The sequence below is a fragment of the Canis lupus genome, chromosome 23 (genome assembly GCF_048164855.1).
Source record: "Canis lupus baileyi chromosome 23, mCanLup2.hap1, whole genome shotgun sequence".
In the NCBI taxonomy this organism is placed as follows: domain Eukaryota; kingdom Metazoa; phylum Chordata; class Mammalia; order Carnivora; family Canidae; genus Canis; species Canis lupus.
The window spans coordinates 30,349,066-30,363,195 of record NC_132860.1 but is presented as its reverse complement, the minus strand read 5'-3'; the positions used below and the strand labels follow the sequence as shown (position 1 = coordinate 30,363,195).

The window sequence follows — 14,130 nt, the reverse complement described above, 5'->3', positions numbered from 1 at the left end:
AGATTATTTAAAATGTATCACGAGAACCTACTTAATTTTACATACAATTTAAAATTTTTACTAGTAGCTTTATTGAGGCATTATTTACATACCATGAAATTCACCCATACTGATTGTACAATGCAATGTTTTAAAATTTTTTTAATTTAAATTCAATTTAGGTAACATATACTGTATTATTAGTTTCAGAGGTAGACTTTTATGATTCATCAGTTGCATATAACACCCAGTGCTCATTACATCAACTACCCTCCTCAATGCCCATCACCTAGTTACCACATTCCCTCACCCACCTCCCTTCCAGCAACCCTCAGTTTGTTTCCTATAATTGTTTTCTTATGGTTTGCCTCCCTCTCTGTTTTCATCTTATTTTATTTTTCCTTCCTTTCCCCTGTGTTCATCTGTTTTATTTCTTAAGTTGCACACGTAAGTAAAATCATATGGTATTTGTCTTTCTCGGACTTATTTTATTTAGCATAATAGCCTCTAGTTTCATCCATGTAAACAGCAAGATTTTGTTCTTTTTTGGTGGTTGAGTAATATTCCATTGTATATTTACACCACGTCTTTATCCATTCATCTGTCAATGGACATCTGGGCTCTTTTCATATTTTAGACGTTGCTGCTCTAAAATTGGGGTACTTGTGCCTCTTGGAATCACTATGTTTGTGTCCTCTGGATGAATTATCCCAAAGGATACAATGCAGTGGTTTTATTAAATGTTTAGACTTATTCACCATCACCACAGTCTAGTTTTAGAACATTCTCTCACTTTGAAAAGTTCCATTGTTTCCTTTTATAGTTCATTCAAGCTCCCATGTCTTGCCATCGATCTGTCTGTAAAAATTTGCTCTTCTAGACATTTTATATAAATGTTACTGCAACACATGTCTAGTTTTTTTGCTTAGCATTAGTTTGCAAGGTTCATCCATGTTGTAGCATGTATCAGTACTTCATTACTTTTTATGTCCTAATAATATTCCACTGTATTGATATACTATATTTTTAAAAAGATTTTTAATTTATTCATTTGAGAGAGAGAGCAAGAGCACAAGCAGGGGCGGGGCAGGGGAGGGTCAGACGGAAAGGGAGAAGCAGACTCCCTGCTAAGCAGGGAGCCTGACACAGGGATCAGTCTCAGGATCCTGGGATCATTACCTGAGCTGAAGTCACATGCTTAATGGACTAAGCCACTCCAGTGCCCCAAATATACTGCATTTTTAGTCCATTCATCAGTTGATGGGCTTTGGGGTTGTTTCCACTTTTTGGCTATAAATAATATTCACTCATGTATGAATTTTGTGTGGCTGTACATTTTCACTTGGGTATATACCTAGGGGTGGAATTCCTAGGTCATATGGCAACTCTATGTTTAACCTTTTGAGGAACTGCCAGACTGTTTTTCCACAGTGGCTGCACCATTTTACACTTCTGCCAGCAATTAGGAGGGTTCTAATTTTTGTTTCTTCCCTCATATTTGTTACTCTGTTTTTTGATTATAGCCATTTTAGTGGGCATGAAATGGTATCTCATTGTGGTTTTGATTTGCATTTCTCAATGGGTAATGATGTTGAGCATCTTTTGATGTGTTTATTGGCCATTTGTTTATCTCTTTGGAGAAATCTCTTTCCTGTTCTTGATCTCTAATTTAATTCTGTGGTGTCAAAGAATACATTTAATGTGTTTTTAATCCTTTAAAATTTATGATGTGGTTTTTAGTCTAGCATATGGTCTGTCCTGAAGAATGACCTATATGTAGTTGAAAAGAAAGTGTATTCTGCAGATCTTGGGTAGAATGTCCATTATATGTCAGTTAGGTTGAATTGATTGATAGTATTGCTCAAATTTTCTGTAACCTTGCTAATTTTTATTTTAGTTCTATTAATTATTGAGATCTCTTTGAGGTCTGTTTCAGCTTTTACTTTCTGCTTGGCTCCTTTGAATCTTTAAAGTATATGCACACAGCAAAGCTTGTAAGACTAGTGTGAGGCCTTTCTTGTTTCTGTGCCTTTGAGCAGCCCCAGCCAGAAATGTGTTTGCCTATTCAGGACTACAGTGTCAGGCTAGCAGATCTGAGCAGTTGGCCTCTTTTACTACCCCCTCTGGAAGGTCAGTTCCACTGACAGCACTGCTAAACCTGGGCATTGTCCACTGTTCCAGATGAAAGTGAGTCCTTTTGGGTGGTGTAGTTAGAGCCTGCTTTGCCCTGGAAGAACCCTCACTCTGACAAAGCTGGGGTGGGATGGATGGAAGCAGCTCTGAGCCAAAATATAGAGGTTCCTACTGCTTTTACCCAGAGTTCAGCAGTTTTTATATCGTAACCGTTTCTTTGCAACAGAAGTAGATCTCCCAGAAGTATTGGAACACACCAAGCATGTTTCCGTCTTAGGATCTTTGTACTTCTTCCATCTGCCATGAATATTCTTTCCCCAGAGAGCCTCATCGCTTGCTCTCTCGATTCATTTAGGCCACTGCTTATATGACTTCTCATTAGAGAGCCCTTTTCCATGACTACACTAACATAAAATTTCCCTACTCCTAATCAATTACTACTCTCAAATGTATATCTTATTACTATCTGGCACTTTTGTAATTAATTTTGACTGTATTTTCTTCTAAAATGCAAGCATAGGACCAGGGACTGTATCTATTTTGTTATTTAATAGAGCCTCAGACCCTATAATAGTGCCTGATACACAGTGAATGAATAGATAGATGAGTTGAAGTCACTGGCTTTTTTAAAAAAGAGGTTTGTGGTTATTAGACATAATGATAATTTAATTGATTCCTTGCATCTTTCTAGCTCCTTAGCACCTCTTACAAAGTGTTTTTATGGCCCCATCATTTCATTTTATCTTCCCTTAGCCCTCTGAGGTGTCATTATCCCCATTTTATAGATGAGGACTGTGGCTTAGGGTGGGATAGCTTTGCCTAAGGACACAGGGATAAAAAGTAAAAATCTGGGTTAAAATCCTGTATCTCTTGATTCTAGTAGTTGTTAACATTACTACTCAAAGCCATCACCTGTGGAAAAACAGAATGTGTTGCTAAGGAAAATGATGAAATCCCCTTTTCTGCAGTTTTAGGAAGCAGACAAACCTGTTAAACCATGTTTACAGTATACATTGGGGAGTCCCAGCACCACCTGATGATCCAGGGGCTGCTGAGTAACTTTGTTCCCATTTTGGGTTTCTTTTTTTTTTTTTTAAGATTTTATTTATCTATTCATGACACACACACACACACACACACACACACACACACACAGGCAGAGGGAGAAGCAGGCTCCATGCACGGAGCCTGATGTGAGACTCGATCCCAAGACTCCAGGATCATGCCCTGGGCCAAAGGCAGGCGCTAAACCGCTGAGCTATCCAGGGATCCCCTCATTTTGGGTTTCTAGTTAAATTTTGTTGAGTGGAATAGTGAGGAGAAAATAAATTAGAGCAAAAAAATATCAGAATATGTGCTTTGACAGGGAAAGATCTCTATTGGATTTTAGAACTGAAAGAGATTTAGGTCACCCCTCAAATCTTCCACATTCCTCAAATGGTGAAACTCGAGCCAAGAGGATAGATTCATTGCTTGTAATCACCAAAGCTAGTTGCTTACATATAGCTGTTAATCTTTAAGTTATGCCCTGTACCAAAGGTTCTGTTAGAATCTGTGAGATTGCCATTTTTTCCCCTTTTCTTACTATGTTAAATGTGGTAAAGACCACTCTCCCACACAGGAGCTCTTGTCTAGTATTCCACTAGGTATGTTCCTTTACTTAGGCCCTGTCATTCTTTTTTTTTTTTTTTTTTTTTTTTTTTTTTAAAGATTTTGTTTATTTATTCATGAGAGACTGAGGGGGGCGGGGGGCAGAGACACAGGCAGAGGGAAAAGCAGGTTCCATGCAGGGAGCCTGATGTGGGACTCGATCCCAGGTCTCCAGGATCACACCATGGGCTGAAGGCAGCACTAAACCGCTGAGCCACCTGGGCTGCCCAGGCCCTGTCATTCTGACTCCTGCCTTTCCTCTCTCCAGAGGCCCCAAATGGCAGGCAGGAAGGAAATTTTCTCTTTCTCTGTCTCTCACTCAGGTAATGAGCTCTTCAGGTCATGGACCATCTTTTTCATCTTTGTACCTCTGTGTCAGTAGTATCTATCTTACAGTATCGTGTGGAGCACAAAATATGGGTGCTCTGAAAATATCTGAAGCAGTTGAATTATGACAGTATATATTAAAAGATCCCTGTTGCCTCTCTGATCCTATGCTGTAATCATTTAATCTCACTCAGAAATCTCATGTTTTAGAGCTACTGTGCCTCTTGAATCTGTGTTATAAACAGTAATGGTATGATAATTTGTGCCTGGACTTGCCCTTAAAAACTGCCACTCTTGACCCAGCTTTGTTACAGTTTGCATGGAAAAATCAAGTTGCTGAGATTATAGCAGATTCAATTAGTAGCGCTGATAAGGTACATTCTTGGACAGTGCAAAAGTTTAGTGAAATGGACAGCATCCAGTCTGGGGAGAAACTTACTGTCCTCTTGAGGCAAGGGGCTCCTAATGTTCTGTATCTTCAGATTGAGACAAGGGTACCTGATGACATAATAGGTCCAGTAGGTTTAGGTAAAGAAAGGAAAAGAAGAGGCAAAAGCCTGTCTAGACTCCCATTTATATATCAGAAAGAAGTAAGGAATTATAATGATAAGCTTTGTAAAATTTCAAACTTTTGGTCCCTTTCCCACATTTTGTATTTTATTACCTGTTCAGTGTAGAGAGTGAAGTTCATAGAAAAAGAACTGTGAGCTTACCTTCAGAGTTTGGATTAGGGAAGGGAAATAGAGAATCTGTAAGCTGGTTTCCCAATCCACAATTAGGCTTTGGGTGGGAGAAGGAAGCCTGCAAGGGACTGAGTAGATAGTAGTGGCTAAAAGAAGAGAAGGAAGCTGAGTTCCTTGGACTGGCTGCTCAAAGGTAGAGAGTTTGGAGGCTGATAGGGGTTTGAGAAGGGGTATCAGGATGAGATTTCTTCTGGGGATTGGCAATCCTGGTAGCTTAAGCCTCATGTCAGCTACACCTGATGAAACTGACTTTTCTCTGCTGTACAGAATGTGAAGACAGTGTCTGAGACCCCTGCAGTGCCACCAGTCTCAGAAGATGAAGATGATGATGATGATGCTACCCCACCTCCAGTGATTGCTCCACGCCCAGAGCACACAAAATCTGTGAGTCTTTGGGGATGTGGACAGCTTTGGGATTTACTAGAGCTTGCAGGGGGAGGGAGGGATTGATGCTGAGGCCTAGAGGTTTAATACTCTAGTAGGGGTCCTTGGATTTTAGAGCTGCTGAAGTCACAGAACTACCGTAACTGAAAAGTACTTTCTATATGATTAAAGACAAGAAATGGTATGTTTATTTGTCATTGGTTTGCAGATAGTCCCAAAGTGTCCTAGATAACTGGTGTTTATACCAACTCAATCCTAGTTTACTTAGCCTGTTTCCACAGACAGGAAGATATATAGAATTAATGTTAGTGTAGGACTAACATAAGTTATTCTAGTCTCCTGGGAAGCAACAAATTAGCCTGCTGCAGATCTTTTCTTCTCTGTTAAATTGTAGCATTCTACCTCTTAGAACACCATTGATGAAACTGAAAGACCCATAGGAATTTATAAATACATTAGTGCTATTAATATGCTGGACATCAGGAGTGCATTTTGTTGTTGAATATTGGCAGCGATTTTTATTTAACTTCTTTTGAGGTTCTTGCATCTCAGCATAGCCACAGTCCCTCTGCCCTCACTTTGCACAATCTGGTCCCCATGCTTTTTATTTGATTTAGCATCACTGAGCACTGACCTGTCATCAGATGATACTCTTTTAGTGTTTCTTTGTTTGGACTTTGTTTATGACAAGAGCTTTATAATGAAAGAATGATCTAGGGCTTAAACTCTGTGATAATACAAAAAAAAAAAAAAAAGGCTGGCTGAAAGGTATTCAAGCAGAAGTTGGTTGCCTGACTATAGGAGAGTGTGTGAGGAAAATCCAGGGGGTTTAGATGACCTTTTAGGATTAGACCTTACAAACAGGATCTGTGGAATCACCCTTTCTATAGGTCACAAAGTCACCCTAATGAAAATAAGATTCAAAATTGGAGATTTGTCAAGGTAGTTCACATTGATATGGCCTTTTTTTCAGTTTGCAAGCATGTTCATTTAAAAAAAAAAATTCGGGGATCCCTGGGTGGCGCAGCGGTTTGGCGCCTGCCTTTGGCCCAGGGCGCGATCCTGGAGACCCGGGATCGAATCCCACGTCAGGCTCTTGGTGCGTGGAGCCTGCTTCTCCCTCTGCCTGTGTGTCTGCCTCTCTCTCTCTCTGTGACTATCATAAATAAATAAAAATGTTTAAAAAAAAAAAAATTCTCACTAAACTAGGAACTTCTCAAAAACAGAGGAAATATATATGTATTAATAATGCTTAACATAGTTCTGGGCAGGTGTCAGAAAGGCAGTAAATAATGAACAAATGAATTAATAAATTTGATCTTCATAGCACTCCTTTCTAAAAAGACATTGTTAATTCCTAATTTGTGTTGTGTATAGTGAGAACAAGGAAGGCCATTTCACCCACATGGGATAGGCCTGGGCACAGAGGGGAGGAACATAGATTTTGACCTAGGAGGAGAGATGAGTTTATTGGGATTTGCTCTGCTGTGGGTGTTCTAATACACCTCTATAAGAGGCTCCTGAGTGTTTTCTGTGCTAACAAAGACTGTCTTTACCAAATTCTTTTACCAACAATACAGGTATATACACGGTCTGTGATTGAACCACTTCCTGTTACTCCAACTCGGGATGCGGCTACATCTCCTATTTCACCTACTGAGAATAATACTACTCCACCAGATGCTCTGACTCGGAATACTGAGAAGCAGAAGAAGAAGCCCAAAATGTCTGATGAGGAGATCTTGGAGAAATTACGTAAGCACTTTGTAGCTGTCTGAACTTGCGTTTTGTGTGTGACTGAATGAGCACAAAGATGGAAAAACATTGCTAAAAGGATCCTAGTCCTAGACTTGGTCTATGTGGCTGGCTGGCTATGCTCGATATCTTAGCCACATAAGGTAGGCTTCTCACCTTGCCCCTGCACCTACCTCCTCTGTCTCAGCAACCCTGATTGGATATTGTGTTAGGATAGAAATGTGAGGGGAGTGTGGACAGCTCACTTCGAGCTAGGCATCTCTCAACCGTAGGCATCGGTTATGGAGATGAAAAGTAGCTTTTATCTAATGGAATAGTGTGGAATGTTGTGTTGAGAAAGACTGAGGCCTTACCCATACCTGGTAGGAAAGATTGCTGTGATTATTGATGCTTGCCATTGACTTAGGAGAAGACTGCTCTGCCATCTTGGTTGTAGGAAAAGAGGGAAGGAAAACTAACATTTTGTGAGCCTATCTAGGTACCAAATGACAAGCAAGGTGTTTTCTTGATTTTTTTTTTTTTTGGTTCCTTTATTCCTCATATTAACCCTGTGAAGACAGACATTATAATCCTCATTTTTTGCAGTTTAATGTATTTGAGGCTCAGGGATGCTAAATACCCTACCCAAGACAGTGACAGGGCTGGGGTCAGAGACCAAGTTATGCTGTTGTAATTAGAGCATGCTGCCTCTTGCTTTCAAGTGGAAACTTCCATTTTATTTTCTTTAGTGGCCAGAAATGGGGTATGTATATTAGAGTAGGTTGTTTCTGTGTTTCAGTAAATTGCAAGAGAATTCATACTAGAAGGAAGGACTAGATTGACCTTTGGGCTTAGAAAAATCATCTGATGCAGCCTTTAATTTATCCTTTGTACCTGTTTACTTCTAAAGAGGATTTGATGTGACTAATTTGGCCAAATCCACAAACTAGCGCTCCTCTCTAAAGCCTAGGTTTCTGATTCTTTAGCTTAGCAGCTCTCAATGTCTTCCTGATAATTCTTGTTTGACTTTTATTTTTTTTTAAAGATTTTATTTATTTATTCATGAGAGAGAGAGAGAGAGAAAGGCAGAGACACAGGCAGAGGAAGAAGCAGGCTCCATGCCCAGAGCCCAATGTGGGACTCGATCCCGAGTCTCCAGGATCACACCCCAGGCTGAAGGTGGCGCTAAACCGCTAAGCCACTGGGGCTGCCCGACTTTTTTTTTTAATTTCACTCTTTTACAAGTTGCCCTTGCCCAGAGCCCTTACGAAATGATGAAGCAAGAAAAGCCACTTACCTAGCCATCTGTTTATTCCTATATATAGTGTTTTTATCTGAACCAGATTTATTTTAAAGCAGTCATACTTAGAACATAAAATTGTGAAAAGCAGACTGGCATGAGAGGTAAGGGCACTTGGGTTAAAGCCCCAGTCCAGCCACTGACATGGGTCTTGGGCAATTTCCTACTGTTCTCTGGGCTTCCTTTTTTTCATCTTTTAAAGAGGGATGTTAATACCTTTCTTATTTATAATCATATGAGATAGTATATGTGAAAAGTATCAAATCTTAGTAATTAGTGTTAGGGAGGACACACTGGACTGGGAGACCAAAAACCAAGCTCCTAATCTTATAAGGCCCTGACACCAGTTTGCTGTGTGACCTTTGGGGTGGGGGGGATTATGTTCCCTTCTGTGGGCCTCAGTTTCACCATCTCTAGAGTACAAGTTGTGAAACCTAACCTCTCTCACACCTCTATGCCTTTGCACTTGAATTACTGCCTACTGTAACCCCTTCTCAACTTTCCTTGGCTAACTCCTACTTACCCTATAAAAATCGTCCAGAATCACTTCCTTTCTGAAGCCTCTCTAGTCGGGAAAGGCTCTTTCTGTATTACAACAATTGTATTTTCATGGAACTTTAAGCTTAATTTTCTGTCTCCTCCCTGAGATTGAGCTTCTTGAGAGCAGGGACTGTTTTAACTATGTCTCATCTATCCCTTTATTCTTAGTATTCAACATTGGGCTTGGTACATGATATGTGAGCATATTAAGTGAGTGTTTATTGAATGAATGAATTTAAAAATACAGTCAATAAAAGCAGTAAGGAGATGAAACTTTTGGTTGCAACTTAAAACTAAAAGCTAAGGACCTGCTTAGCGTGGCTTTGGGAATTGGAGGTAGTTCTTTAATCCTTGTCAGCTGCAGGGTTTGGGGGAATATTGGGCCTGTTTTGTATCTTGATCTGGGAAAAAAAAATGATTCATGGTCTCTGTTTCTTTCAAAGGGAGCATAGTGAGTGTGGGCGATCCTAAGAAGAAATATACACGGTTTGAGAAGATTGGACAAGGGTTAGTAGGGGCATTTTCTTTCCCTAGGGAAATTACTTAAAAATTGGGTATGCTGGTGTATATGATTTTGCTTTTGTTTTGCCTCTCATAAACTTCGTTCTTTCTCTACCTCATCTCTCACCCATCTGGAGGTGTTATGTTAGGCTGACTTCAGGTTTGGCAAAATTATGCTTAGTATGAGAGACGTGCCATTAGCTGACCATGTTGCTAAAAATAACCCTTCAGTGAGAGTGCAAAAAGCATTTATCTTCTTAGCACAAAACCTGCTTCCCAAATTACAGCTCTGCTTTTTCAGATTAACCCTTTTTACCTGGCACTGAGACCTACCAGCACTAATGTGAAATGGAAGACTCAGAACTGCAGACCCTTCTGCTAATGTAATGGGACCTGTCATTCTAGGTGCATGCCAGGATTCATGTCTCCTGCTCTCTGATTTCTTCTCTGTATCTTGCATGCTGCCCTCAGTGTACTGAACTCACCAGATCTTAACTGAGTTCCTGTTTATGTGCTAGGCACTATGAATACAGCTATGGATCTGACACAAACTCTGTCTTAAAGATCTCATGTCTATGGAAAGAGACAAAAAATTATACTATGAGAAGTCTTAAAATTGGCCATTATTTTGAGCAAAAGAAGCCAGATCTAAAAGAACAGAAACTGTATGATTTTGTTTATATGAAGTTCAAAAACAGGCAAAACTAATTTATGTTAATAGTTAATAGTTAATGGTTGTGTCTGAGAAGGGCATGTGAATTGGGAAGGGGCATGAAAAACCTTTGGGGATGATCTTAGTGGTGAACACATGGGTGTGTACATATTGAAAAATCATCAAGTTGTACACTGAAGGGTTGTGCAGATTACTTTAGTTAAGTTATACCTCTGTAAAAGAAAAAAAGCAAAATAATGAGATTTTTACAAATCTACCCAAATAGCTAAAATTAAAAAGAAACAGAAAGAAAAAGCACCTGACTTGTAGAAAGCTATCAGTGTTAATTGAATGAAAGCATTGTTTTTAATAAAGTCTTTGAAATTTTCTGTTTCAATTTTCTTTCTTACACATCCAAGCACTTCTGAAAATAAAAGTATTGCGTTATATAATCATATATTTGTACAGCATTCTACAGCTTAAATCTGTTATTCACATCTGTTGTTTAATTTAATCCTTGAAGACCCACAGGAGTGGGTCTTATTTTTTCCTGGTTCAGTGCTTTTCCTATTAGACATGCTTTTGTGAGTCTGAACTGGTATAAAATAGTTAACACCTCAAGGAGAAATTATTTTGCTTGCCTCAAAATAATCTGGGATGGCATTTCCTTTACTATTACATTAAGATATTAAGACTGTAGCAGAAAGGTATATGGACAAGTGTGGGCAAGCCAGGTCCCATCTCTGTACTTCAGTTTCTTCATCTGTAAATTTAAGGGAGGGGTTGTGGACTCAGAGCCTTTCGCTTCCAGAACTTCTGACCTTTTTTTTTTTTTTTTTTACCCCATTCAGATGTATGAGGCCCATAAATAGGCAACATCTGCAAAATGTTTTTCCCTTGCTTACTTGACAGGTCTGTTAGTGCTAAGGGAGGAATGAAATATTTAGTAAGCACCTATGCTGATGTTTCCACATTCCATGATTTTAAAATATAAATGCCAGGGCGCCTGGCTGGCTCAGTCAGTAGAGCATGCAACTCCTGATATCAGGGTTGTGAGTCCAAGCCCCGTGTTGGGCATGGAGACTACTTAAAAAAAAATAAAAAAAATAAATGTGACACAAATATGATGAGTTGGTACTATTATAATATTTGCTTGCTTTTTTTTCCCTTTAAGATCTGAAGGTTTAGTTTTGTTTTGTTTGGACCTAGAATTCATGTCTTTTCAAGGTAAAAATAATCAAGTATTAACCAGTGGGCCTGACTTCTAGACCTCTAATCAAGGAGACATAGGCCCAAAATATCCAGTCCCCTGGGGCCTGGGCATTTTTGCCGTTTAAAAATGATGCTTCTGGTAGGATGGGGGACGATGGATGTAGAAAGATAGGCACCAGATTTAAGAAAGAAAATGGCTAGAGTTAGAATAATCAGGCAATGAGAAGGTAACTGCCAATACAAATAATCAAGTTCTTATAGCCCATATCTTATGATCACAATTCCCTGGCATGTAGTTAGGCTTCCAGCTAAAGAGTGATGGTATGGAAATTGGGGACCATAATTTCTAGCTGCAAGGCATATTTACAAGTGACTTTTCTCCCTAAATTGACCTGACTTTCCTGGATAACATAATCTCAGGGCATGCATAGAATGCATTTTGGTAATACATAAACTTCAAAATTTCTTCAAATTGCACATAATATATCTGACATATGGCATGTACAGTTAATATACTGTTGCATGTCACCTACCAATATACAGGGCTCATGGTTATAGGCATAAAGTGATGTGAGTTATTTAGAATGGATATGATTGCTTTCCTAGTATTATTCATAGTATTTCTTGCCTCCCTTCCTCCTACTCTCTTTCTCTGTGTGTGTATATGTGTATATATATGTATAGTGAGGTTATTTTTACCTTTGGGGATGGGGTAAAAATTCTATCAGATTTTCTGGGGGCATATGCGTTTTGAAAAAACAATATTTTATGTTGGAAAAAAGAAAACCTATTTTACAATACAAACTGCAAAATAAAACTCACGTCTCCTCTTGATATGATAAATGATTGAAAAACACTGTTCTAAAGGTTCATATTGTAAAAGCAGGAAAGGCACCATGAGATTTTTTTTTTGTTTTTTTAGTAGTTATAGTTTTTAATGTAAATTGTAATTACGACATACAGAAGTGTACAACTCAATGAGTTTTTAAAAAATAAACACACCCATGTGACCAGTACCTACATTAAGAAACAGAACATTACTGTTACCCTAGAAATCCATACCCCTTTTTGCTAAAAATATAAGCCACCCCCTGACCTCATTCTGAAAATTTCCCTTGGGCCCCTTTCCCCTCATCACCCCTGATTGAAAACCATGGATCTAACCAAGGTTTACAAATGAAGAATTTGAGGCCATAAGAGATTAAAGGAACCTGTCAAGGGTGATAGAGAAGAGGAGAGGAAGCAAGAGCCAGAAACTAGTATATATTGAAGACTTATTTTATATTCTAGGCACTTGGCTAAGTGCTTTATGAACTAATTGATTTAAATTCTTTTATATTCTCTTATCTCTTATCTTCACTAATGAGGAAAGTGAAAGTCAGAAATTAACTCTTTCAAGATCATATAGCTAGTAGTAGGTACTAGGTAGAAGTTCAGACTGGAACTTAGGTCTAATGGCCACTAGAGCCTGTATGTATTCTCTTTCTACCACATACTGCCTCTCACATATGAAAATAGAGTAGGGGCGAGGGCATTGGGGAGAATTATTTTTGCTGCTATTATAATTAACACTTGCATTGCCAGATTGTATATAGAACTACATTTGACAGATGTTACTTCATTTAATATCTATTTTTGTGTTTTTTTCTCTCTTTTGCTCACCTTTTGTTCAGTGCTTCAGGCACTGTGTATACTGCAATGGATGTGGCCACAGGACAGGAGGTGAGTATTAACCACCAATTATTGCTGCTTCAGTTCTGTTGTGGTTTTGTTTTATTTTTAGTTAATTTTTAGTCCTTCTTAGTTCAATAGGGACACTTCTAGTTTCTAACTGTTGCAGACTAGAACTAAACAGAGGAGTAACATGATGAGACTTACAGATTTTGGGAAAGGTCTCTGTAGCTACAATATGGAGAACAGATTGGAGGAGAGAAGCTTGGAACAAGTGAGTCAGGTAGTTTTTGTGTAATTCTAGGTGAGGGATGATAGTTTGGACTAAGGCAGTAGCATAGTGTGAATAGGGGGAAGTGGTTGGATTTGAGAGGTACTGATAATATAATTTGGTGATTGATTGACTGTGAGGATGACTCACAGTGATCCTGGTCAAAGAGAAAGTAAAAAGGTGGAGGTATGGATTTGAAGAAGTTGAATACTGCCTGAGAGACCATCTTGTGGAACTGCCTAGTGGATGATTATTATTTTTTTATATAAATTTATTTTTTATTGGTGTTCAATTTGATAACATATAGAATAACACCCAGTGCTCATCCCGTCAAGTGCCCACCTCAGTGCCCATCACCCAGTCACCCCCACCCCCCGCCCACCTCCCCTTCCACCACCCCTAGTTCATTTCCCAGAGTTAGGAGTCTTTCATGTTCTGATGATTATTTATACCAGTTTGGTGTTTGGTAGAGAAATCTGATGTAGGAGAGATTTAAATTTATTTTTCTTTAAAGATTTTTATTTATTTAAAGAGCAAGCAGGTGCGTGGAGGGAGGAGGGGCAGAGAGAGAATCCCAAGCGGACCCCATGCCAAGCATAGAGCCTGACTTGAGGCTCAATTCCATCACCCTGAGATCATGACCTGAGCCGAAGAGTCAGGCACTCAACTGATTGAGCCACCCAGGCACCTCTGATGTAGAAGAGATTTAAGTACATGTCTTCTGACTCCTAATCCAGTGGTCCTTTCATTAGTCTGTGCCCAGGATTCCAGTAGACATTGAAGTCCTTATTTGGAGGCATCTCTTTGTCTCTTTCATTTCATTAAGCTTGGAGAGCTTTGATTTTATTGCTAAGGCCTGCCGACCCAAGATCTTCAGTGGAAGGAAGCCATGAGGGAATATAGAGTACTTGAGGTTTCTTGTATTCTATTCTTTGGTTGCAGAGGAGGAATGTTGGCAGGTGTGCTGTGGATGGTAGCTGCCTAAGGAAGTTCTTAGTTCATAAGGTACTAGGACTGAGAGGTTGTGAGAGAG

The 14,130-nt window shown here is 39.2% G+C and overlaps 1 protein-coding gene across 3 annotated transcripts in view; it reads left to right on the top strand.

Annotated features, from left to right (window-relative positions):
* Positions 1 to 14,130, top strand: part of PAK1 (p21 (RAC1) activated kinase 1) — a 143,802-nt gene that overhangs the window by 107,679 nt on the left and 21,993 nt on the right. For all 3 annotated transcript variants that reach the window (XM_072794755.1, XM_072794757.1, XM_072794756.1), the window contains 4 exons: positions 5,100 to 5,216; positions 6,797 to 6,971; positions 9,234 to 9,297; positions 12,829 to 12,877. In XM_072794755.1, the coding sequence (XP_072650856.1) occupies positions 5,100 to 5,216; positions 6,797 to 6,971; positions 9,234 to 9,297; positions 12,829 to 12,877 (405 nt within the window). The remainder of the gene's footprint in view (positions 1 to 5,099; positions 5,217 to 6,796; positions 6,972 to 9,233; positions 9,298 to 12,828; positions 12,878 to 14,130) is intronic.